Source organism: Bubalus kerabau, chromosome 13 (genome assembly GCF_029407905.1).
Source record: "Bubalus kerabau isolate K-KA32 ecotype Philippines breed swamp buffalo chromosome 13, PCC_UOA_SB_1v2, whole genome shotgun sequence".
In the NCBI taxonomy this organism is placed as follows: Eukaryota; Metazoa; Chordata; class Mammalia; order Artiodactyla; family Bovidae; genus Bubalus; species Bubalus kerabau.
Window position 1 is genome coordinate 10,293,120 of NC_073636.1, and position 24,646 is coordinate 10,317,765.

General features: G+C 38.3%; 1 protein-coding gene across 1 annotated transcript in view; it reads left to right on the forward strand.

The window, feature by feature from the left end:
* The window catches only part of LOC129625309 (ADP-ribose glycohydrolase MACROD2-like), a 221,215-nt gene extending 196,811 nt beyond the window's left edge, over positions 1-24,404 (forward strand). Inside the window, exons 9-11 of the mRNA XM_055543450.1 lie at positions 6,193-6,270; positions 9,652-9,718; positions 24,181-24,404. Coding sequence (XP_055399425.1) covers positions 6,193-6,270; positions 9,652-9,713 — 140 coding nt within the window. The 3' untranslated portion in view covers positions 9,714-9,718; positions 24,181-24,404. The remainder of the gene's footprint in view (positions 1-6,192; positions 6,271-9,651; positions 9,719-24,180) is intronic.
* Positions 24,405-24,646: the final 242 nt, after the last annotated feature.

Genomic DNA, 24,646 nt, shown 5'->3' on the forward strand with positions numbered 1-24,646 from the left:
CAAAATTAAGAAGCAATGTTAAGGCAGAGTCCATTAAAAACACATGTATACCTGTGGCGGATTCATTTTGATATTTGGCAAATCTAATACAGTTATGTAAAGTTTAAAAATAAAATAAAATTAAAAAAAAAAAAAACACATTATTAAGCATTGGGCTTCTCTGATAGCTCAGTTGGTAAAGAATCCACCTGCAATGCAGGAGACCCTGGTTCATTTCCTGGGTCAGGAAGATCCACTGGAGAAGGGATAGGCTACCCACTCCAGTATTCTTAGGCTTCCCTGGTGGCTCAGCTGGTAAAGAATTCACCAGCAGGGCAGGAGACCTAGGTTCGATCCCTGGGTTGGGAAGATACCCCAGAGAAGGGAAAGACCACCCACTCCAGTGCTCTAGCCTGGAGAATTCCGTGAACTGTATAGTTCATGGTGTCGCAAAGAGTCGAACACGACTGAGCGACTTTCACTTTTCACTTTATTAAACATTGTCACCACAGTCGTGCCTTCAGTCTCAGAGGCTTAGAACACCAATCGTTCATTCTTTGGTTCACAGATATGACGATCAACCCCATCTAGTCTGGGCCAGGAAAGATGTCAGGCTGTGAACTGAGTTTCAGGTCTTATTCGCTCAGCTCTTCCCTGAAGCATGTTCTTTTTGGGGTAAAAGGCAGGAGCATAAGAGGGCAAACCCCAACAGAACAAGTACATTTCACAGACCTCTGTTTGACTCACTTTTGCTAATATCTCATTGGCTAAAGCAAATTCCATGACCAAGCCCAGTGTCAAAGAACAATGAAGTCAGCTCCCATAGGGGTGAAGATAGGAAGTAAGCCTTTCTAAATAATTATCTAATTCATTACATTAATAGTAAACTTGGAAATCCATTACATTAAGAGTAAGTTGGTACATAGATAATGGCAAAAGTCAGGATGGTTCAAGAATGCTTGCTTTGGTTCAACACCAATTTAATTCAATAGAATTGAATCCAGACAACTCTGCCTTCTGTAGCTATCATGATACCTAGGGAACTACACATTCTGAACAATAATTATTTGTACTTCTTTTTGTTGCATGGAGTTTATTGCCAACATAAATCTCAAAAGAAATACTTGGAGAATCCTCTAATATCTCTCCATGTTTATGTATTTAAAATTTGGTTAACTGCATTCTATATGCATTTCAGCATCTTTTCTTTGTGGTAAGACTTGCTTCATTTATTATTTTTTATGTAATGCAACTGACCTACAAAAGGTTATCATAATCAAGGCTTTGAAGAGGACAGTTGAGGTTGGTAATTGAAAATGAACTGGTACTGACTGTCCCAGACTCTTTCTATTTCAGCATCTTTTATCTCCTGCTAGGAGCCCTGAAATGTACCTCTTGTTTGTGTTCCAAGCAGCAGCAATCAAAATGAGGGGAGGGACAGGCAAACTGAAATAAATAGGCTGTAGAGACAGTTTTTGTTTTGATCAGATTCTGTTGTCTGTGTGAAATGGAATCATTTCTCTGGGGCACTCAGATGCATTGCCCAGCAGGAGAGAAGCCCTTAGGATAATAACAGTTCCACATACATGAGAGTAATAAGTATCTGTCATTCTTCTTTCCCTCTTTCCAAATAACAGCACACACACACACACTCGCATACACATATGCACTCGCACGTTCACACAAGCATGCCACTGCACACATGCATAGTCATATATTCATACCACATGCACATGGATCATGTACACTCATGATAAACACATGAATAATGTCTACCAATCATGCCATTAGGATCTTCAAAAGCAGATCTAAGAGACCTCTGCTCAACAACATGGCAATATATAGAGCTACAACTATGATTGTTCTTATCTCTCTGTCACGGATCTGAAACATGCCGTGACATTTCATGCTAATCTGTGCCAATATGGTGGCATAACCTGAGAATTCTCAAATATATTTTAAAACAATGAGTTTGAAAAGACAAAACATAAGGCCAGCAACTTAAATATTTACTGTCTGGTTGGCCTTTTGGGTTTTGCTTTCTTCAACTTTTTTCCTCTCTCACCCAGCTCTTAGAAGTGTTTTGTATGCTCCTTTATTTTCATTGAGCATTATTCAATTGACTAGCATCCTGTTAGCTAGAAAGTTCTCTGTGATGTCAGAGAGGTTTCTCTATAGTAATATCATCAAGGTTATTACCATTAATAGTCATGACATTGAAAGAGATTCCCTGGAAGAATCAGCCACGGGTACTTCTAGATGCCATCACAGTGACCCCAAGGAGAAAGTCAAATAAATAATGTGTAAATAGTGTTAGGTCAATTAACATCCCTTCTATAGTAATCATATCTTATAAAATATAACAATTATGTTGTATTTTGAGACGTTCTGATGGTGTCCAAGGAGTTAGAGCATTTTGTAGTTATGTTTATAGTGAAAAGGCTGAGGCTTTTAAATACTGCGATGTTTGGTAAAAGTCATTCAAGAAAGTAAGTGACCAGGTAAGATATCCTCTTTTTATGACACGTCTGTCTGTGTCTTGCTCATTTTCTATTGTGTTCCTTGTCTTTTATATTGTTTTATATATGAGTCCATTGTGAGTTATATATACATATGCGTGCACACACACACACACACACACATATGTACAAGGACTCTTGTGTTATATGTGTGTATATATATATATGGCAAATTTCTTCTACTCTGGTTTATTTTACAGTCTTAATGCTGCATTTTGATAAACTAAAGCTGCTAATTTAAATGTTTTCCAGATTACTAGTCTTTTTCCTTATGGTTAATGTTTTATTTTTCCTGTGTAAGAAATTTTGCTTACTGATGTGAGGGTCTTTTTCCATGGTACCTTTCAAATGTAGTTCTATAACCTACCTAGAATTTTTATTTTTAGTATAGCGAAAATCCTTCAGTGTAAGTCTACTATTTTAACCCTGAAAATATTTCAAATTGAAGTCTAAAAGAAGATATTGTTAGGTATGAAATTTTACATTAATATTATTTTCTTCAAGCACTTTAAAGATATCATTACATTGTCTCTGGATTCCATGATTTTTATTGAGATGTCATATATAATTACTATTATTGCTATTTTGAAGTGAATCCTTCTTTACTCACTAATAATTTTATAGTTTTTCTTTAACCATGATTTTCTGCAGTTTTATAACGATTGACTTGAATGAGGTTTGCTTTGCATTAATTTTGTTTGGGGATCATAATAATTCTTTTCTGTATTTTTCATCTTTATATTCTTTCATCGTTAATATTCTTTATATTTTCTTCTAAATTAGCTTTCAATTTATGAATTCTTTCTTCAGCTGTGTCTTATTACTGCCACATCTGCCTATTGAATTATAAACTTCAATTATTATATATTTTTCAGTTCCAGAATTTACATCTGACTTTTTTTAATACAGTGTTTAGTCCAGTTATCTGATAAACTTCTTTGCCATGAGAATTCACCCTCTTGTCACTCAATTCTTAAACACATTAACCATATTTTAAAGTTGTATCTATGAGTAATATCTCTAAAATTTCTCTATATATTGTTTTATTGTCTTGGTTTTCAATGATCCATACTTGTTCTTCTGGAATGACTGGTATGTTTTATTGAATGCTAGACACTATGTGTGAAAAACTGTAGTGATGACTTGAGCCTCTGATGACTTTATCTTCTTCCAGAGAGGATTATGTTTGCTTCTTAAAGGCTGGTAGGATTGAGCAGAGCACTGAAGTCTAGTCAGAGATTAAGTTGATTAAACGTTGATCTTCAGATTTTTTTTAAGAACTGGTCTGTTTCAAGTTCATTGCCCCCAGAGTATGACCCTTCAGGGGAATCCCAAAGAAAACTTGAGGTACTTATCAGAGCACCTCTTCTTTGGTGGGCCCTGGCCTCCAAGTTTTGCCCCTCCCCCCAACCCCAAACTTCATTTAAAAACATTTGGAAGCTCTGTTAAACTTCTTTGTACAGGTGGAATGTCAAGTTCACCATTTTTCACCTCCTCAAGCTCCTTTAATGGCTCTCTAGTGCCTTAAAATAATTTCTCAAATCTGTTCAATGTCTCTATCTATTCTTGATGGGAGTATTACCCTACATTATGATAGTTACTTTAGGCAGAAATCTTTTTCTTAGTGTAGTCTTAACTTGCATTTTTTTTCATTAGTATCAAAGTGAATCACATTTTCACATAACTGCAGGCCATTCTCATTTTTAATTAACTTCCTGTTAGATCTCTTGCTCCGTATTCTATCCAATTGTTAATATTTACCTCTATTTTTTAGAAGTACTTTATATATCAAAGATATAGACCCATTGTCTATGATAAAAAGTATAAATATTTTTCAATTTATACTTCTTTTTCAAAACGTCTCTTATTGTAATTTTTCCCACCTCAAAGTCTGTGTTTATATAAAATCAAACATTCCATTTTTTTTTCTTATTTCTTCTGTTTTGAGGGGTACTTAGTAAAGATTCCCTGCTCTCAGGCTTAGAAAAATATCCATCAGTGGTTTCTTCTGTAATTGTGTCTTTAAGGAATATGTTGATGAGCAGTTGAAACATTGTCTATTTTCTAGAATTGACAGTGAGAAAAAATATGATGTTAAGTCCAGTTGGAAGTTTCAAGTTTTGTTTTCACTTTCCCAACCTCATCCTCAGGAACTAGTGAAAAAAACTCATGGACACAATCACTTTAATGTTGTCCTTGTAGGGCTTGGCTTTCCAGGAGTCATTTTTTCTTATGTTATCCTATTCCTGACTTTTCTCATCTACTCTCATGCTATCAATGATATGACATTATTCTGTACTGAAAAGTAACAGTGTTAGGCACTCACTTGTATCTGACTCTGCAACCCCATGGACTGTAGCCCACCAGGCTCCTCTGTCCATGGGATTTCCCAGGCAAGAATATTGGAGTGGGTTGCCCTTCCTCCAGGGGATCTTCCCAAGCCAGAAATCGAAGACATCTCCCAAATTCCCACACGTCTGATTCTCAATTTTCTTCCTCAGCATTAGATGCAAAGCTTCTTTGGTATCTGCATTTAAATGACCCTGCACTTCAGTCTTCAAATATAAAATGACTTTCTTCACTGTTAAGTACTGACCTTCCTACCTTCCATCTACCCAGGCTAAGATTAGTGACCTTACTTCTTGATTCTCAGCTTCAGTAAATCATTACCAAAAGTGCAAGTTGAAGGTATCTGCCTTTGAAGAGATTATACACTGGATCTTTCCTAGCTTGACGCTTCCCTAACAGGAAGATCAGCTTGAACATACTCTGAACTCAATAAGTATTCATGTAATGAAACTCAATTTAATATTCTATTTTTAAGTACAGAAATACTAAAAAACTTTGAAATTATGGGTTTTTCCAGTACTTTATTTGTATTTTCAAATGCCCTGGCTCTTCAAGTTGTGAAAACATAATAGATATCTAAGAAGCAAGAGATTATTGTCCTTTTGACTATCTGTAAATTTTCTCACACAAAAAAAAATGGATGTTAACTAGACTTATTACAGTGATCAATTTTTCAATATGTACAAATATCAGATCATGAAAAGCAAAAGAAAACCAGTGCCCTTACAACTACACATAAGTGTGTTATATAGCTTCAGCCACAGTGAATGGAGGACAAGTCTTATGAAGTTGTGTGAGTAGAGAAAAATTACAACAGAAATTAACTGAAGACTGGATTCTCGGTAGTCCAGAATGGCAGCATCCAAGGATGTCTTCTAGGGGAACAACTGAGACATTCATTTGTGTTTAAACAAAAAAAAAAAAACCTCACTGCCAGGAGAATGAATCTTTCAGCTTTCAGGCATGCCTAAGGCAAAATAGATTTTCTGTTTTTACTCTCTTCAAAGTTAAAGCCACATAAACTCACACACAAATTTCCCCAAATTCAAATTGTGGGTTGTGCTGATTAAACCAAGTTTCCCTGCTTTCATGTTACGTGCTTTCTCATTTGAGAAATCGTGCATGTATGTATGTGATTATTTCACAAATCAAAGAGAATTTAGACTAGGACAGCACTGAAGTATTCAAGCAACTCAGCCTACTATTTCCTCCTTTAGCCTCTTCTGCAAAAGAAATTCAATCCCAGGAGTATTTTTAAATGTAAGAGTGCAGTGGAGGATGACAGAACAATTGGCAGTCAGGACATTCCAATTCTCTATTAATCAAGGACTGTCGTCTTCTTCAGATCAAGGCGGAAACACACCGCGAGTTCCCGTGAAGAGCGAAGGCTCTGGTGACAGAGAGAGCTCCACCAGTCCTGATGGTAAGTTTCTGAGCTATTCGAGTCACCGAAACCGCAAACCTGGCGCATTTTCTCTGTGTACTCTAGGATTAAAGGAGCTGGTCTATGAATCAGCATGTTCAGTTTGAACAGGCTAAAGTTCAAAAACCGCTTTCTACTGGGAATTGGCAAAATTGACAGCCCTTTTTTTAAACAAATAGCAAAAAAAAAAAAAAAAAAAAAAAGCACGTGCCTCAGTTTACTCTTACTTCATGGCACCAAGGGAAGAGTGGGTCATGCCAAGGCTAGATTGAACTGAAGTCCAGCTGGTGAACTCTATGGAACTACTCAGCATTTAGAGGAGGCCTGGCTTGAATCTGGGCTATTCTTAAAATTTCATGACTCCACCTCACTGTATCACATCACATGGCTTGGCCAGAAACATAGTGAGTCTTTAAAAGCACTTTATCAATTTCCAAAAACCTTTCTTTGGTCATTGTCTCATTTTGAAGGCATCTAAAGACAGGAATAATGAGGTGGATGAAACTGGAGCCTATTATACAGAGTGAAGTAAGCCAGAAAGAAAAACACCAATACAGTATACTAACGCATATATATGGAATTTAGAAAGATGGTAACAATAACCCTGTGTACGAGACAGCAAAAGAGACACTGATGTATAGAACAGTCTTATGGACTCTGTGGGAGAGGGAGAGGGTGGGAAGATTTGGGAGAATGGCATTGAAACATGTAAAATATCATGTATGAAATGAGTTGCCAGTCCAGGTTCGATGCACGATACTGGATGCTTGGGGCTGGTGCACTGGGGCGACCCAGAGGGATGGAATGGGGAGGGAAGAGGGAGGAGGGCTCAGGGTGGGGAACACATGTATACCTGTGGCGGATTCATTTTGATATTTGGCAAAACTAATACAGTTATGTAAAGTTTAAAAATAAAATAAAATTAAAATAAAAAAATAATAAAAAAAATAAAGACAGGAATATTATCACCTTGCCCCCGCACAATGACACTGGAAACCCTCTGAGAGATCATCATTTGCATTAGAAAAAACAGCTATTTAGGCGCACGTGATTTCTAAATATTCAATTCCATTTGCCCACAGAGCTTAGGAGAGCCAGAATTGTTGGTCAGTTTTCAAAATGTATATATAAAATCTTGCAGTTTGGGTTGATAATGACCTTGAGAAAATTTCAGCCACTGTTAGAAGTTACTTGGTAATTTTAAACAGTTTCCTATACCATGCGTTCCACCCTGCTATAGGCATGCCCTCACCTTCGTTGACTCCCTTAATTATAAGCTCTTTTGCAACAACTGATTTTTAATTTAATTTTTTTTAATTATCCAATTTTAAGGGTTACTTTCCATTCATAGTTATTACAAAATATTGGCTGTATTCCCCATGTTCTACAAAACATCTTTGAACCTATCTTTGACTCAGTGCAAGCTGATTATTTTTTTGACCCTTCCCTGGAGGAGGGTGTGGCAGCCCACTCCAGCATTCTTATCTGGAGGATCCCAGGGACAGAGAAGCCTGGCAGACTACAGTCCATAGGGCCGCAAAGAGTCGGACACGACTGAAGCGACTGAGCATGCACATGTGTTATCTAGGAAAATAATATTTTTAAACCCCAGATTTCATCCATTAAAAGTCACTCCAGGTTAGTCGTACTCAGCCGAGTAAAACCCTCCCAGCCAGGTTGTGGCACTATAAACATGATTTTTAACTGGGTCTCTAGTTAAAATCATGTTCTGAAAAATACCGAGGTCATGCAATTCTCACTAAATAAAAGGGGCATAAATGTGTTAAATACTAAGGTTCAGTCCTCACTATAGAGTTTACTGAGCACAAAGTCTCAGCTATAAAAAAAACATAGTTAACATTGCTCATCAGATGCTTTTCCTATTAACACTTATTAATAGATTTTAGAACTAGGGACCCTTGAGTTGGAGGAAGGAACAGATAAGGAACACTCTCCTATATTTTATTCTGTACAGTCCACACTGAGATGGCCAACCTTACAATAACTCTGTGGGCCAGGATGGAAAGTGTACACATTGTTCATTTTTATGGGTACCCTTGCTGTATCTGGCCAGTTTACACCTGGGGTAAAGAGTGGGCTCACACATGGTGAGAAACCAAGGAGTGTTTGCAGCAGAAACAGAGAGACCTGCTTTTAAAACCTTCCTTCTTGAGAGTTGGGTGGGCTGCCAACCAGCCATTCCCTCTTTCAAGTCTCTTTGGAATGGGAAATCCAGCACCTGCCACTGTTTTACCTGAATCAGGTTTTTGTGTTCAAGAAAAAGAGATGTGGATAATTGATTTTGTTCAAACAAATGAAGATTACCCAAATGAGAACAAACAGAGCATGGGTGTCAGCTCTTATCGCTTACGTTTGGCCAACTCAAAGGCAGGAGGGAAGTGGGGAACTTCTATCTAACAAAAGGGAAGATTTCAAAGACCCTTGACAGGAGGTTGTTGGCAAGGGGAAGCCAGATGGGTTAACCAGAAGTGCCTGGTTGGTTTGAGAACATTTGGTTTTCCCCAGTTGGCCCTGTGTTAGGAGCATGGAGCAAACCACAGGGAAGCTGGCAGTCACTGACCAAGTTCTGAGCTGCTTGCTGCAGAGTTTTGAAGTCAGAATTCCACTGCCAAATATGGTCTGGCCATTGTTCATCTGTATATTAAGTCTCTTGGTATATAATATGGGCTTTGATGCTTTAGCAATACCAATCTAATTAAACCTACTGACCCTTGAAAATTTTCAGAGTGTCTGCTGTGCATGTTCTGGGCTCCTTCTGGACAAAGACATTAATTATGTGTGCTATTTGTATGCAAATACTTACATAGACTAATACACACAGCAAAGTAAATGCACGTGTTCTATCATTGCTGTGTGATCTGGTTAGATGTTTTGCTTTTCCGTTTCATGGTGTCCACTGCACGCATTGGCAAGTTTTCAGGGCCGGTTTGGAATTTCAAAACTGAGAACCTGGCAAACCAAGCAGGCCTACTAGCATTGCTGTTTCAGAGGGAGCCACTCACCTCTCTGTGCATGATCTGGTTGGCTTTATTTTCCCTTTATTTTCTTAGACATGTATTAAAGCCTTTGCATTTACCTAAGGAGTGTAATACATACACACAAAATATCAACCCCCAAACCTGGTATGAAATGAAAACAGCTCCTACAGTTTAGAAAAGGGCAATTCTGCCCTCCCCATCCCCCGACCAGTAAAAATCTACAAGAGTGGTCCCCAAATCTTGAATGAATGAATGAAAACAAATTGAAAAGAGGTATAAGATAGGAAGTCTGAAATGTAGCGATTCACAGGCCATTGTAATATATTTAAGAGACTTGGGTTTAACAAACATTTAACCTTTTTGTTTTCCCTTCTGGTTACAGTTGACATGAATTGTCAGGTTGAGAGTGTAAATGACCCAACAGAGAGTCAGCAAGAAGATTAACTAAGGTAAGTTGCCTCCGTGGTGAGATTTCCAATTGATTAAATGGGCCAGCCATAGGAACTGTTTGTAAAAGGCATGTTGGATTTCCCTTAGTTCTATCAAGTCCCACAGCACGGCTCAGGCTAAGCTTTTAAAATCTTTATGCCAAATAACATATTATAAGGAGCTAGGATTAGCCCTAGAAGCTCACCATCTTTAAAAGAAAAAGATAAGCTACAGCATCTCCAGATTGTGCAGCACCCTGGTTTTCTGAGCTTTGACAAGAAAACAATTTTTCCATCTAGCTCACCCCCTGGCTTCCTGGAGTGAACAAATTATTGCAGCAACCCCAAGCTGATTCTGAAGTATTGCTTTTCCAGAAGCTACCTGCTGAGTTGTTTAGTATATCTGTTTTTAAGCATAACACTAAATCTTTGCCCTGGAGAACGTAAAAGGCATTTGAGCGTGTTTGGGCTGAGAGAAGCCTGCCTTATGTTTTGTCCTCTTACCCCACTATCCGTGGACCTTCGCATCCGTACAAAGGTTTGTTGAGTTGAATGAGCCCCAGGACACACCACAGGAAAATAAATGGGACCAGATGATGTTTAGGAGATTTTCTAGACCAACATTCTAAATCACTCAGCCAAGACTAAAGTGTATCTAGAATACTGAGTGGTCTGTTACCCATTTTTGTACCTTGAGGGCTGGTGAGAAGAATTAAAGGAAAGAAACCAGGTTTGCTATTCTGATTCCTGGCTTAAAATACTTAGCTGTGAAAAAATCATATGGGATAAGTGAACTGTGTGTTACCTGGAGCCACACACAGATGTGTTGACGTCCTTGCCTCTGTCAACTGAAGAAAAAAGACACAACCCAAAAGTTGAGAATTATGTCTCACTCAATGACTCTCTGTGGACTTCAAGCCCAGAGTAGCTCTGAAGGGCTGCTCCAAAGAGGTAAGGGAGCAACCAGGATTTATAGGAGTTTTGCAACAAAGATCAGGTAGCCACAATACCAAAAGATTACTGATAATTAAGGAAAACCAGATACCTCGAATTAATGAATTTAGTGCTTTTCTGTATATGGGAAGATGCAAGAGTCTGGGCTCATTAAAATCACTCCTTTGCTAAGCACCTAGCTATCTAGGGCCGCTATCCTGTTCTTCCCCACCTTCCCCTCGGTGCGCTGCTGGGGGAGGCTACAATGGCTGAGGGCTTGGCACGAGGCAGCCTGTCTGTCTCCACCCTGAGGGCTCACTGTGGAGTCACAGTGTATGGCAGGCAACATTTTTCCTTCACAGTGCTTCCCCTTGGTCAAAATCTGACCAGCCTTCGGAGACATTTCATGACCAATTTTGTGGCACAGTGCTCATTCCTAGACCAGACAGATATTCTGTTGATAGGTCACTCAATGTGTTATTTTTTTGGATTAGGTCCTGTTGATGATAATTGAAATTCTCTGGATTGCTTGCATTACTAGTCTATTATGATCCAGGAAATGTTTTCCCCTGTGGCTCTTCCCATATCTAGAGTTGCACTATTACAATTATTTTATGTAGAGTTATGTGTATATGGTGGATTAACTCAAGACTTTTAGCCATCACTGATTTTGTTGGACACCTGGTTACACACAGGGTAATACAAGAGGCAATCTTATAAATTAGACAATAGGCAATACAGCTAGTAACATTAATGAAGTCATAGTACAGCAGAGATAGATACAAAGCATAAACCATTTGGAAACAAAGGAGAACAAATTAAAACAATGATTAGTATAAATAGTTGTAATCTGGTTGCAGTAAATCATCAAGTCCACAGAAGATCTAACTGGAGAAGCCAAACCCTAGAACGATCAGGTAGAGAGAAAAAGATGTTTCATGTTCGTTTACAGAAGTGTACTTTGTCAACTTGTTGAGGGCCATAGCATAAAAGCATGTTTTGTTTTTTTTTTTAAGAAAACAAAAATTAAGAGTATATTTCCCAAAAAGTCATAATATCACAAATTATATTTATCAGTTAATTAATTCCTGATGATCTGGGTGAAATCTTCAGGTTTTCCATTAGAGTTTTGTAACTTCTTACCCAGCTCAGTGATATGATCTAAAAGTGATCAGAAACTTCTATTTGTCAAAAATCCTTTCTATGAATTTTCTTGAAGACCTTCATTTTTATAGAAGCATCAAAGTAAAACAATGATTGGCTTTAAGTAGCAAGACTTAAAAAGGCTTGGTTAAAGATCAAAAACACATGTATACCTGTGGCGGATTCATTTTGATATTTGGCAAATCTAATACAGTTATGTAAAGTTTAAAAATAAAATAAAATTTAAAAAATAAATAAATAAATAAATAAATAAATAAATAAATAAAAAATAAAACACTTCATTATTCTCTAGCACAACAGAATGCCCCAGGGTCATGTTGTATATTTTCTTTCTTCCCTCCTTACCCTTCTGCCTCCCTCCCTCCCCCTCTCTTTCTCACTCTCCCTTTCTTTCTTCTTTCCTTCTCTTTCTCCTTCCCTCTCTCTCTCTTCCTTACTGCCTTCGTTCTCCCTCCTCTCTCTCTTCTTCCTTTTTTTCTCTGCAAACCTTATTCATTCCTCCAAGAATCCTCTTTAGTGTTGTTTGTTGCTTTATTTTTTCTGGTAATGAGGATGATATTTAGAGACCACATTCTCAGTATTGCAAGTGATCATTGTTATTGGAATTTTCAGTGGTCAGAGGCAGAAAATATATTTTTAAATTTATGAGCTAATATTGATATTTCCAATAAAAATATGATTACAGAATTCTTAAAAAAAAAAAAATAATGCAATTGACAAGAAACTTGGATATTGCTGTGACATATAAGATTTTAAGATTAAAAACTAGAATTTATGATCAATATTATACCAGGGCATATCAGATTTTTAGGAATTCATATATATTTTAGGATATATGTATTAATGACATTTATCCACAAAATATAACCTAAGGTTCGTCTCTAATCAGGTGACAACGTTTCTCAAGTAATTTAACATACCATAAGCCTAATTAGTCTGATATTCTTCTCTGAGATGCCATAGGGGTCCTCTGAAGCCTTTTAAAGTTAGCTGGAGATGTTAATTAAAACTTGATAGGAAGTTTGTCAAAAATAACAAAAAAAGTTTTAAAACACTTGGTCAAATAGGACCACAGTGAACACGTAACCAAAGTTGACAAAAGATTTCAAAAGTAAAAACAGATCACTTAAAGGCACAGAAACTCACACAATCTGTTACCAATGCCACACTCCAAGAAAACTTTATCCTCCTAACAGAGAGAAAATGAAACTCCAGTCTTACACCAGCTTACTTTTAACAACAAAATCCATCTACCTTACTAAATTCAATCTAAATTCAACCAGTCCTGACCATGCACAAAACTCATTTCTCAGGCTTATTTTCCACCAACTTTCTGTATGCTTATTATTTTGTCCCCTATTTTTTCCCCATCTAGAAAGAACCAACTTTGGGACAAAATTATTTTCTTTTCCCTTAAAAAAACACAATTCCATCTTTCATACCTTCTTTTGTTCACAACACACATCTTACTTTCCAAGTAAGCAATTATGAACAACCTTAGTGTTCTGTTTGGCATGGCAAACAAATATCAATAATAATTTCTAAAAACATGTGCTTTCTTATAAAAATATCTGTGTGGCACCAAACATATATATGAATAGTTCTAAATATCTTTAGCTTCTCTGTAAAGGGAAGAGAATGTTTCAGTATCTTATTTGGGAATGACCTAGCTCTTCAATAAGCTTCTACTGTTTAACTTAATTTAGCACAATTCTTCAACTTACCAAGTCATATGGAGAGATTATTTTCAAGCAGACATTCCTAAAGCATAATTATTTCTAGAGTTTACCCCCAAAGCTTATCTTGTCTCCTTTATAGTGTATTTATAAGAATTTCATCATACCAAGTTAATTTTTATTGTTGACAAACTCTGTAACAGAAATAAATGTATTGACCTGCATTAAACCTAGGTAAAATAAAAGACAAGTCTTTATTGATTAAACCAGCAATCTTAAGCTTGATGCTAGATGTTAATTTAATACTGAATACTTTCTAGATTGTTTGAACCTAAAATTCATTCTAGCCTGCTTTTTCATATTTAGAAATATTTAGTTCATAAGCACTTAAATTAAACAGAGCTCTTTTATAAGTTTAATTTTGATAATATTTTCCAGAGGTAGAGATGTCTCATATGTGTAATGTGTACAGAGAGAAAACTAGGGCTCTCATAGCTTCAGTTTAAAAACTTGGTTATGAATCAGATATTACAATGTACATTTCATTCAGTTGCTCAGTCATGTCTGACTCTTTGCAAACCCATGAATCGCAGCACGCCAGGCCTCCCTGTCCATCACCAACTCCCGAAGTTCACCCAGACTCACGTCCATCGAGTCAGTGATGCCATCCAGCCATCTCATCCTCTGTTGTCCCCTTCTCTTCCTGCCCCCAATCCCTCCCAGCATCAGTCTTTTCCAATGAGTCAACTCTTCGCATGAGGTGGCCAAAGTACTGGAGTTTCAGCTTTAGCATCAGTCCTTCCAAAGAACACCCAGGACTGATCTCCTTTAGAATGGACTGGTTGGATCTCCTTGCAGCCCAAGGGATTCTCAAGAGTCTTCTCCAATACCACAGTTCAAAAGCATCAATTCTTCAGTGCTCAGCTTTCTTCACAGTCCAACTCTCACAATGTACACTTACTACTTTATAAATAACAGTTGAAATACATTAAAGTTGCATGCTCAGATGAATAAGGCTTCACTAATCATGGAAAAGTGGAGAAGGCACTGGCGACCCACTCCAGTACTTTTGCCTGGAAAATCCCATGGACGGAGGAGCCTGGTGGGCTGCAGTCCATGGGGTCGCTAAGAGTTGGACATGACTGAGCGACTTCACTTTCACTTTTCACTTTCATGCATTGGAGAAGGAAATGGCAACCCACTCCAGTGTTCTTGCCTGGAGAATCCCAGGGACGGGAGCCTTGTGGGCTGCCGTCTATGGGGTCGCACAGAGTCGGACACGACTGAAGCAACTTAGCAGCAGTCATGGAAAAGACTTTAAGATTGGCATTTGTTCTTGATTAAGGAGGCTATGAAGTGAATTTTGGCCAAGAGACCCTTTCCAGCAGTTTTGAAACTAAGCAGGACCTTATAGGGCCCTTTGGGTACAAATCCTTTCCCTGTCCCCTTCTTGTTTGTAAGAAATAAGCTTCCTTCAGCCTTCTTGACTCTTCCCTGAGTTCCAAAGAGCAGATTCAAACAGTTGCTTACCAGGGAATGAAGAAGCAGAGGAGGAGCAGTCAAGAACCAAAAGTGCAGCGATAAAGTGGGCCATGGTTGCTCCTCAAGGAGCATCCGTAACAACAAAATGTTTGCAGTCTGCTGCAGGAACTAAGGCCCCCACTGCAGGCTGAGCACAAGACTCCTTGGGCACCACCCTTTACCTCACCACCAATCAATCAGAAGAAAGTCACAAACCCTGTAGCCCTTAGCCCAAACTTTGCCTAGTAAACCCTTCTCCCACCAGACTGGGAGTTCAGGGTGGTACCAGCCACCCGTTCACCTTACTTGGCCCTGCAATAAACGCCTCTTTGCTCCAAACTCTCTTGTTCTGGTTTGTTTGGCCTCACTGTGCATCAGGCACAGGAACTTGCATCCAGTGACAATTTGAGTTTGAAAGGGCCACTGCTGGGCATACACTTGAGGAAACCAGAAGGGAAAGAGACACGTGTACGCCAATGTTCATCGCAGCACTGTTTATAATAGCCAGGACATGGAAGCAACCTAGATGTCCATCAGCAGATGAATGGATAAGAAAGCAGTGGTACATATACACAATGGAGTATTACTCAGCCATTAAAAAGAATACATTTGAATCGGTTCTAATGAGGTGGATGAAACTGGAGCCTATTATACAGAGTGAAGTAAGCCACAAAGAAAAACACCAATACAGTACACTAACGCATATATATGGAATTTAGAAAGATGGTAACAATAACCCTGTGTATGAGACAGCAAAAGAGACCCTGATGTATAGAACAGTCTTATGGACTCTGTGGGAGAGGGAGAGGGTGGGAAGATTTGGGAGAATGGCATTGAAACATGTAAAATATCATGTATGAAACGAATTGCCAGTCCAGGTTCGATGCACGATACTGGATGCTTGGGGCTGGTGCACTGGGATGACCCAGAGGGATGGTATGGGGAGGGAGGGGGGAGGAGGGTTCAGGAATGGGGAACACATGTATACCTGTGGCAGATTCATTTTGATATTTGGCAAAACTAATACAATTATGTAAAGTTTAAAAATAAAATTAAATTAAAAAAATAAAAATAAATAAAAAAATAAAAGGGCCACTTTTGCACTTTTTCCCCTTGGTTTCAGGTTCTACTTGGTTGAGCTAATTAGACTCAGTCTCAGGTCATAGTGGGCTGTACTTACATTTCCAATTTGTAGAAATTAGCAAGGCAAAGACAGTTGCTTTTAATTCTCCAAAGAACTGGTCTGTCACCTAAATGATATTTAAAAATTGATTTGCCGAACCATATCTTATTTAATTTGCCTTTCAGAGAGAATATGTTCTAAGTTCTAGGACTTTAGAGTTTAACTTACCATGTCTTCAAAAGCTTGCATAAGGTATTCAACAAGGCCCTCTTTCTGAGTGCACAAGTTAAACCCAAAGCAAAATCACTAATTTTATTACTATTAGCCCTTGAATATTACCTCCCAGTTTTAACTTTATATGGTAAAGCCCAGGTACTCCTACTGGTTTCCTTTGGTATGTTTAATCACTATTTCCTGAGGCTGAGATCTATATGCCCTGTCTTATAATACCAACCAGGGGAAGCATTCCCCAGTGAAACAAGTCTACCCCACAATATGATTAACCAAAAGTCACAAGCTGGTTTTTCTTAATTGTTTTAAACTAATGGTATGCCTAGGTCAACCATTCGATATGTATTTTTCACCCTTTAATTTCTTTTTTTTTAATAAGTACCAATAAAACAGCTTTTTATAATGAGAGAGCTCTAAATGTTTACCAATTCCTAAGTCCCATTTAAAGATCCATCAACTGGCCATTAATGAGATATATCTTAATAGTGATTAAACAATAAGGCAAAAGCCTTCCTCAGAAGAGAGTGCAAAGATGCTACCTAAACAAGATTCAGCAAGGTTACTCCTCAAAGTAATTTAAGAAAGGCCTGCATTGTGCAGGCTAACACAATGAAGGTTGAAATGGCAAAAAGCCCCTGAGAGTTGGCATGGCCAGACAACTGCTCAGAACCTGTCTATTCAATTGGCTGACATATGTACACCATACATTTTGGATGGAGGAGACCAAGTTCTCAACACACACACACACACAGATGATCAGGTAGAACATTACATTTCAAAGACAGATAAAAAGAAATGCAAACTATCCCTGGAGGGGCTTTTGTTTCTTTAAGGTCAGAATTTTGAAAGGATTTTTGTTTTTTAATCAAGCAGTCTATTTTTAAAACTGTGTACACAATAAAAGAACCCCATTATTAGCTATTATCAGGATGAGACTTTCTCTAATTCCCAATTAAGTAAATACTGTAGGAACATAGACCTGTCTGGGGTATTAGTTGGAGGCTGGCAATCTGTCATTCCTTTTAGTTTTGAAAGCTTTATTCTGCATTCAGAGGTTGGTTTGTCAAAATAGAATTACAAGTGATAATCAGGTGATGGGCCAGTGTACCGCTTGTGACCTTAATTCCCAGGGTTTGCCCCAGAGTAGTTTCAGCTCCTCTTACCATGTCTCAGGTTTTCCCTCTGGCAGTATAAGACTACCATGGGCGCTCATGTCCCCAGCAGAGCAAGCTTTAATTAAAATGAATGGATTTTCCTATAGAGACAGCTACATGGCATGATGTCTTTGCCTCCACCACTCCTGTAAGTTTCTCAGTTGTCCGAGAAAGCCATTGCCAGCCAAGAGATGTCGCCTTCTTCAGAGCTCAAAACTCTCGTGAGATTTTGGGTTTATTCTGACAGATTCTATTACAGTAGGCAATTCAAGGAAAAACGTAGGCAATCCAACCCTACTCAGTGTTCTTGCAACTGAGCAAAATCTTCCCAGACTTTCAACTGAGAATAAAACCCCGGAGTGTCTAAACTGAACAAAATCTTGCCAGTGCCTTCGCTGAGGATAACCCCAGGTACCTCTTCTTGAAACTAAGTTTCAAGGACCACTGACTCCTCCAAAAAGGAGCTTAATACCACTGCATAAAATTTAGCATCATTAACCAATAATAGGAGATCTGAAAACCAGGAGTGACTCACCAAAAGTCATCTGGACTCCCGAAGGAGGTGTTCTGGCCCAAGAGATGCCTGGTAGAGTTCAGGTGAGGAACTCTGCTCTGGGCTTCTTCATTTGGTTCCCAAAACTGTCAACTGGGAAAAAAAAAAAAAAGCACAACCTTAAAGTTGAAAATTATGTTTTATTCAGTGAACTCTCTGAGGACTTCAAGACCAGGAGGCAACCTCTCAGATAGCTCTGAGGTGTTGCTTTGAAGAGGCAAGGGAAGAGCCAGGATATTTGCAACAAAAACCAGGTAGTTGAAACATTAAAAGATTGCCATTAATTAAGGAAAACCAGACATCTCAAGGTAATGAATTTAGCACTTTTCTACATATGGGAAGATGTGAGAATCTGGGCTCATTGAAATTATTCCTTTGATATGCACCTTATCTATTTCTATTCAGAAAGAACTTTCCCTGTTCTTTCCCATCATAAGTCCCCTCAGGGCTCAGTGTCAGGGTGGTGGAATATGGCAGGCAAAAGTTTTTATTCACACCTCCCAGCATCTTCTCCATAGGCTTCTGTACTCTTCCAGAAGTCCAAGTTGCACCAGAATCAAGCTCCAGCATGGTGGCAGACTAAAGTTTGAGAATATGTGAAAGCAGGCAGCTGTTTTCCCATCATGATTTTAAACTTTCTTTAAAACTAAATTATAATAGTATTTATGCAATACATATACAGCATAGGACTGATAAAAAAAAATGTAAACTCATACAAACATGGTCTTACAAACATTTCTTCTTTTTTTAAACCTTATTCATGTATTTAAAATTATCCTAAGCTGCAGAAATGATATGGTAGAGAAGTTTCCATTAAAAAGTAGTGAAGTGAGACTAAACCTGGACAATTTAAATGCAAGTTCCTCAATACCGCCTTACCTTCTTCCCTTTCACTGCCAACACACTACAGACTTCTTGTCTAGATTTTTTTTCTTACAGACAGTATTATTTTTCTGTATGATCAATATCTAGATGAAATACCAAAATAAATATGTTTTCCTTGGTTAATATCAAAATATTTCCCTTGGTCATAAACATGAATCTACCTACATACCTTTCGCAAAGAGTCGGACATGACTGAGCGACTGAACTGAACTGAACATACCTTTACCCAAGTGAATAAGTTGTCAAAACTTAAAGTTCAAAATTAGTTTAACTTTGTTGCAAAAGTATGTATCCCAACTCCTCCCCCTTATCTCTTCAGAGCAGTCCTTCAACTCCAGGAAGAAATGACTCGCACAGGGTCACTCAGTTGATCATGGAAGTTCAGATACCTCCAGAACAAAATTCTTTGACACAGTACTGTTCCCTGAAAAAATAGTGCCTTTCTGAACATAGTTGTCACAGCAAACAGTATGACCTAAGGAACTTCATCATCATTTACATAGCTGGGTTTGTAGAGGTTATTTATTGGTGGTTCAGCAGGAAGAACCTTTAGTTCTGTGCATCATACCTCCAAGAAAATTAACGAAATACAGTGAAATGGGATTAGAATTAGAGTTCAAAGACATAATACAAGAAAATTTAGTGCTGTATAATTTGTTTAAAAATCAGGGATATCATAAATGACCACAGAGGAACAGTTCAATGAATCAATAGAGTGCTGTGCAAATGTAAAAATAATTTTTATTTTTTTTCTTTTCAAATAAGTGATTTTTATTTTTTATTATTTTTTTTAAATTTTATTTTATTTTTAAATTTTACATAATTGTATTAGTTTTGCCAAATATCAAAATGAATCCACCACAGGAATACATGTGTTCCCCATCCCGAACCCTCCTCCCTCCTCCCTCCCCACACCATCCCTCTGGGTCATCCCAGTGCACCAGCCCCAAGCATTTGAGGGCATGTAAATATGGTTATAGGCTTACCAGGTGGCTCAGTGGTAAAGACTCCACCTGCCAATGCAGGAGACCTGGGTTCATCTTCTCTGGGTAGGGAAGATCCCCTGGAGAAGGAACTGGCAACCCACTCCAGTAGTCCTGCCTGGGGAATCCAATGGACAGAGGAGACTGGCGGGCTGTAGTCCATGATATCACAAGAAAGTTGGACATGACTTAGCGACTAAACCACCACCACAGCAAAAGATGCTTATGGAACCTGAACTTCTGTTTCTGGAATAACATGGCAGGCCAAGTGTGGCTTCCATGGTAGGCTTTAAGAGACCTGGTAACTTTTTATGCTCTCAGAATGCTTGCTCTTGGAATCCAGCCACCCTCTATGAAGCTCAAGCTGTGGTATAGAATGGGGACGGCCACATGGAGAGAGACTTTAGAAAGTGAGAGGGCATTTTGGGTGTTCAGACCCCAGTGGATGCCACCTAGAGTAGATGAACTGCCCACCTAAGCCCAAGCCAATTTATAGAATCATTAGAAATAATAAATTGTGAGTTTGGGGGCCACTATGTTTTGGCGTGGCTTGTTTTGTAGCAATAGGTGACTGAAAAGGTGGGGGAAAAAAACCCTCTCAATACAAATGCTTAGAAATGAGAGATCAGTTCAGTTCAGTTCAGTCACTCAGTCGTGTCCGACTCTTTGTGACCCCATGAATCGCAGCATGCCAGGCCTCCCTGTCCATCACCAACTCCCAGAGTTCACTCAGACTCACGTCCATCGAGTCAGTGATGCTATCCAGCCAACTCGTCCTCTGTCATCCCCTTCTCCTCCTGCCTCCAATCCCTCCCAGCATCAGAGTCTTTTCCAATGAGTCAACTCTTCACATGAGGTGGCCAAAGTACTGGAGTTTCAGCTTTAGCATCATCATTCCTTCCAAAGAAATCCCAGGGCTGAGATAAGCTGTAACAAAAATATTTTTTAAATACAAAGTTAAAATGAAAGCTGTCAAAAATGAAGAGGAATTTGAGGCCAAAGCAATAATCTGGTGACCTGAAGATAGAGCTGCCCCCAGAACTACAGTTTGGATGTTGGTGCAGATATAGACTCTAAGGCAAGAAATTTAGGTTTTAATGCCCACCTGGACCTTGGGCCACTCAAGGTAAAGAGCTGAAATTGACACCTCTACATAAATATATCTGGGATTCCCAGCTCAAGATATTAACAAGGAGACTTGAGCTGGCTTAGGGTGCTTCATGAGGAAAGAAAAGGCTCCCATGGTAAGCAGAAGACATATACACACCATGTGTTTGAAGCACAAGTTTATGCCATCTAAAGTCATACAGTAATATACAAACCAAGAAATTAATTTATACTTGATTATAGACCAGTGTGACCCCCTGGGAGAGTTAGCAAATGGAAATGTAATGTAAAACTATCCTTTAGAATTCCTCCTGAAGAAATAAATTTCCAAAGATGAGTTTATAAAACACACAAGGAAATTATCTATTATGAATGAGAGTTGATGGGTAAAATTTCAGGATGATTAGCACTACAAGAACTTGAGGGTAATGTTGAAGATTTCATAAAATAAATACATTTAAATGACAAAAGATAAAAAGTAGACATAAAACTGTAAGAAAGCAGCAAACTATGAAAAATTAACAATTTGGAAAAAGCAAGTAAATGTATAGCAATATAAATGACACATGAGGAGATATAAGGAATAGAAACAGAATAACTAAGATATTTTTTGATCAACAAGAGCTCTAAAAGGAGATGTTGATAGTATTTGAAAGATACTGCCAAGGATTTATCGGAATTGATGAAAGTCAAAAAATTTGAGTTAAAAGAAGAATCATAAGTTACAAGAAGGGTGTGTTTAAAATAAATTCCGCGGACTTTCCTGGTGGTCCAGTGGCTAAGACTCTGCACTCCCAATGCAGTGGGGCCCAGGTTCCATCCCCGGTCAGGGAACTAGATCCCACAGGCCTCCCACATGCCGCAACCATGAGTTCGTATGCTGCAACTAAAGACCCCGCATGCCACAAGTAGAAGATACCGCACACCACAGCAAAATTGGAAGGTCCTGCATGCCGCAACTAAGATCCGGCACAAACAAAACAAAATAAATTCACACTTATGCACTGCAGAACACCAACAGAGAGGAAAAATTAAAACAAAGAGAAAGAGTTAACCACAAATAAATAGGTATTGCAAGGACAGCAATTTCCCAAGATCAAGAATTTAGATCAGAAGATAATTGAATAATTCTAAGTCTTCAAAACATGGATGAAAATAATGGTCAACGTAGAGTTCTTCACTAGTTTCAGTATCATTTAAGAAAATGACATTTGTCATTTTCAAGAAAAAAGAAAGATTTGCTACTCACATACCTTTTCTCTAAAAGCTACCAAAGGAGGCACAACAGTAAAAAGAAAATTGAACCCAGAGAAGAGTATGGTGTAGGAAACAATTGCAAGCCAAGGAGAATGGTGAACACAAATGAAAACCATAATATATATAGATTACAAATTTGTAACAATATTAATGAATGGTTAAAAGAATAATTATTTATGTCTGTTTTATAATATACCATATAACACTACCCACTTCCTATTGTGTCTGTTTGTATATACATGTCTGTAAAAGTATAAAAACATGCATGTTGTGGATTCACACTAATATCAGGATTCAGTAATCTCTGGGAAGTAAGAGATAATATACAGATAAATTAAAACTATCTGTAAATATTTTAATTTATCCATACTGTTTTATTTTTTTTTAATAAAGATTGCAAGGAAATTTGAAAAATATTAACACTAAATCTGGATGGTAAATATATTCTAGATATACTTACCGTTGTCTAATTTCCTTCATGTTTGCAATTTTCATTATTAAAATTAATAGTTTTATATATAGGTAGAAAGAGAAAAATAATATAAGGAAATACTGTGTAACATTAATTACAGAAGTTAGTTATCAATAGAAGGATCATGCAGGATTCCTTGTCTACTTTTGGATATTTTAAATATTATCTACAATGAGCATTATACTGCTTTTCCATATACATACACACCTCAAAGAGTATTTTTTTTAAAGATTCATAGGACACTAGAACAGAAAGTTAGCTCAGAGATCATCTCCAATTCATCCTTGACAAGATTAATTTATGGTAACAGAAATCAGATCAATTGTTCGTTCCAACAAGAGTAGGGTTCATCACATTTGAATCAGTTCTAATGAGGTGGATGAAACAGGAGCCTATTATACAGAGTGAAATAAGTCAGAAAGAAAAACACCAATACAGTATATTAATGTATATATATGGAATTTAGAAGGACAGTAATGACGACCATGCAAGACAGCAAAAGAGACAGATATAAGGAACAGAGTTTTGGACTCTGTGGGAGAAGGCAAGGGTGGGATGGTTTGAGAGAATAGCATTGAAACATGTATATTACCATATGTGAAAGAGATGACCAGTCCAAGTTCGATGCCTGAAACAGGGCACTCAAAGCTGATGCACTGGGCCGACCCTGAGGGATGGATGGGGAGGGAGGTGGGAGGGGGGTTCTCCATGGGGGACACATGTACACCTGTGGCTGATTCGTGTCAGTGTATGGCAAAAACCACCACAATATGTAATTAGTCTCCAATTGAAATAAATTTTTTAAAAAAGAGTAGGGTTCATAATTGAAGTGAGAAATTTCTGGGGCAATGGGAGTGTTTTATGTCTTGGTAGTGGTGTAGGTTAAATGCATTTTTCAAAGACTTGGCAGTATACTTGTGATCTATGCATTTCCCTATAGGTTCTTCTAAGGCAGGATATCTTAGAGTCCTTTCCCAAGTGGAGAACACAGCAGATGCCTACTTAATAAGAACGATCTCAAAGCAGTGGGATGACCATCCATGTCTTGTGCAAGCCAGCATCATGTACATTTTTACTGTTTCTATGCTGAGCCCTGGAAACTGGAACACGTGATAGGGCCAAGAAGAGAGGACCCATGGCTTCAAGATTCAGTTTCTCAAATAATACTTTGGAGACTTGAGTTAATCTCCCCCATCAGCAAGTTGTCCATGTTGTATACATCTATTAACAATGATTTATATGGTCTTTAAAGATACTCCATCCTACCAATAACAGCTCAGATACCCCAAGCTCTCTAATAATTAAACTATCTTTCTAGGCACGTTTGGAGGGTGAGAAACATTTAAATGGCTGTATTTAAAAGATACTGCTTGCTCAACCTATGATGACGTCTTTAACAAATGGCTTCTCCTTGTCTTCGGCAGGGGCACACGATGAAGCAAAGGCACAACGAGGTGGCAGTAAATGACAGTCCTCAGTGTGCAGGCTCCTGGCCCTGGGGAGGTGCAAGAAGACGCTGGCGCGCACGTGCATTGTGCAGACGGGTGGGGGTGGGGGGAGGCGCGTCCCACCGAAGGACGGGTAATCCTTTGCTCTCATTTCTCCAGCTGCGTTTTGTTCTGTTTACCCGCAGAAAGGAAAAAAAAAAAAAAAAAGAAAAAGGAAAAAAAAAAAGTTTTCTTTCATTTGGTGGGATACCCACGTGAATGCAACTTTCAGGCGCTATCCCTGTCGTTTCTGTCTTTTCTTCTCCCGACTCCGCCCCAGGGTCGCAGTGGCACGTGTAACGCACAAGTGTGTTCTGGTCCCTGTCTGCTTTCTCGGTTATTTCACAAAGCTGGTTGGTACAGTGGTTTCTTCCAAAAAAAAAAAAAAAAGAGAGAGAGAGAG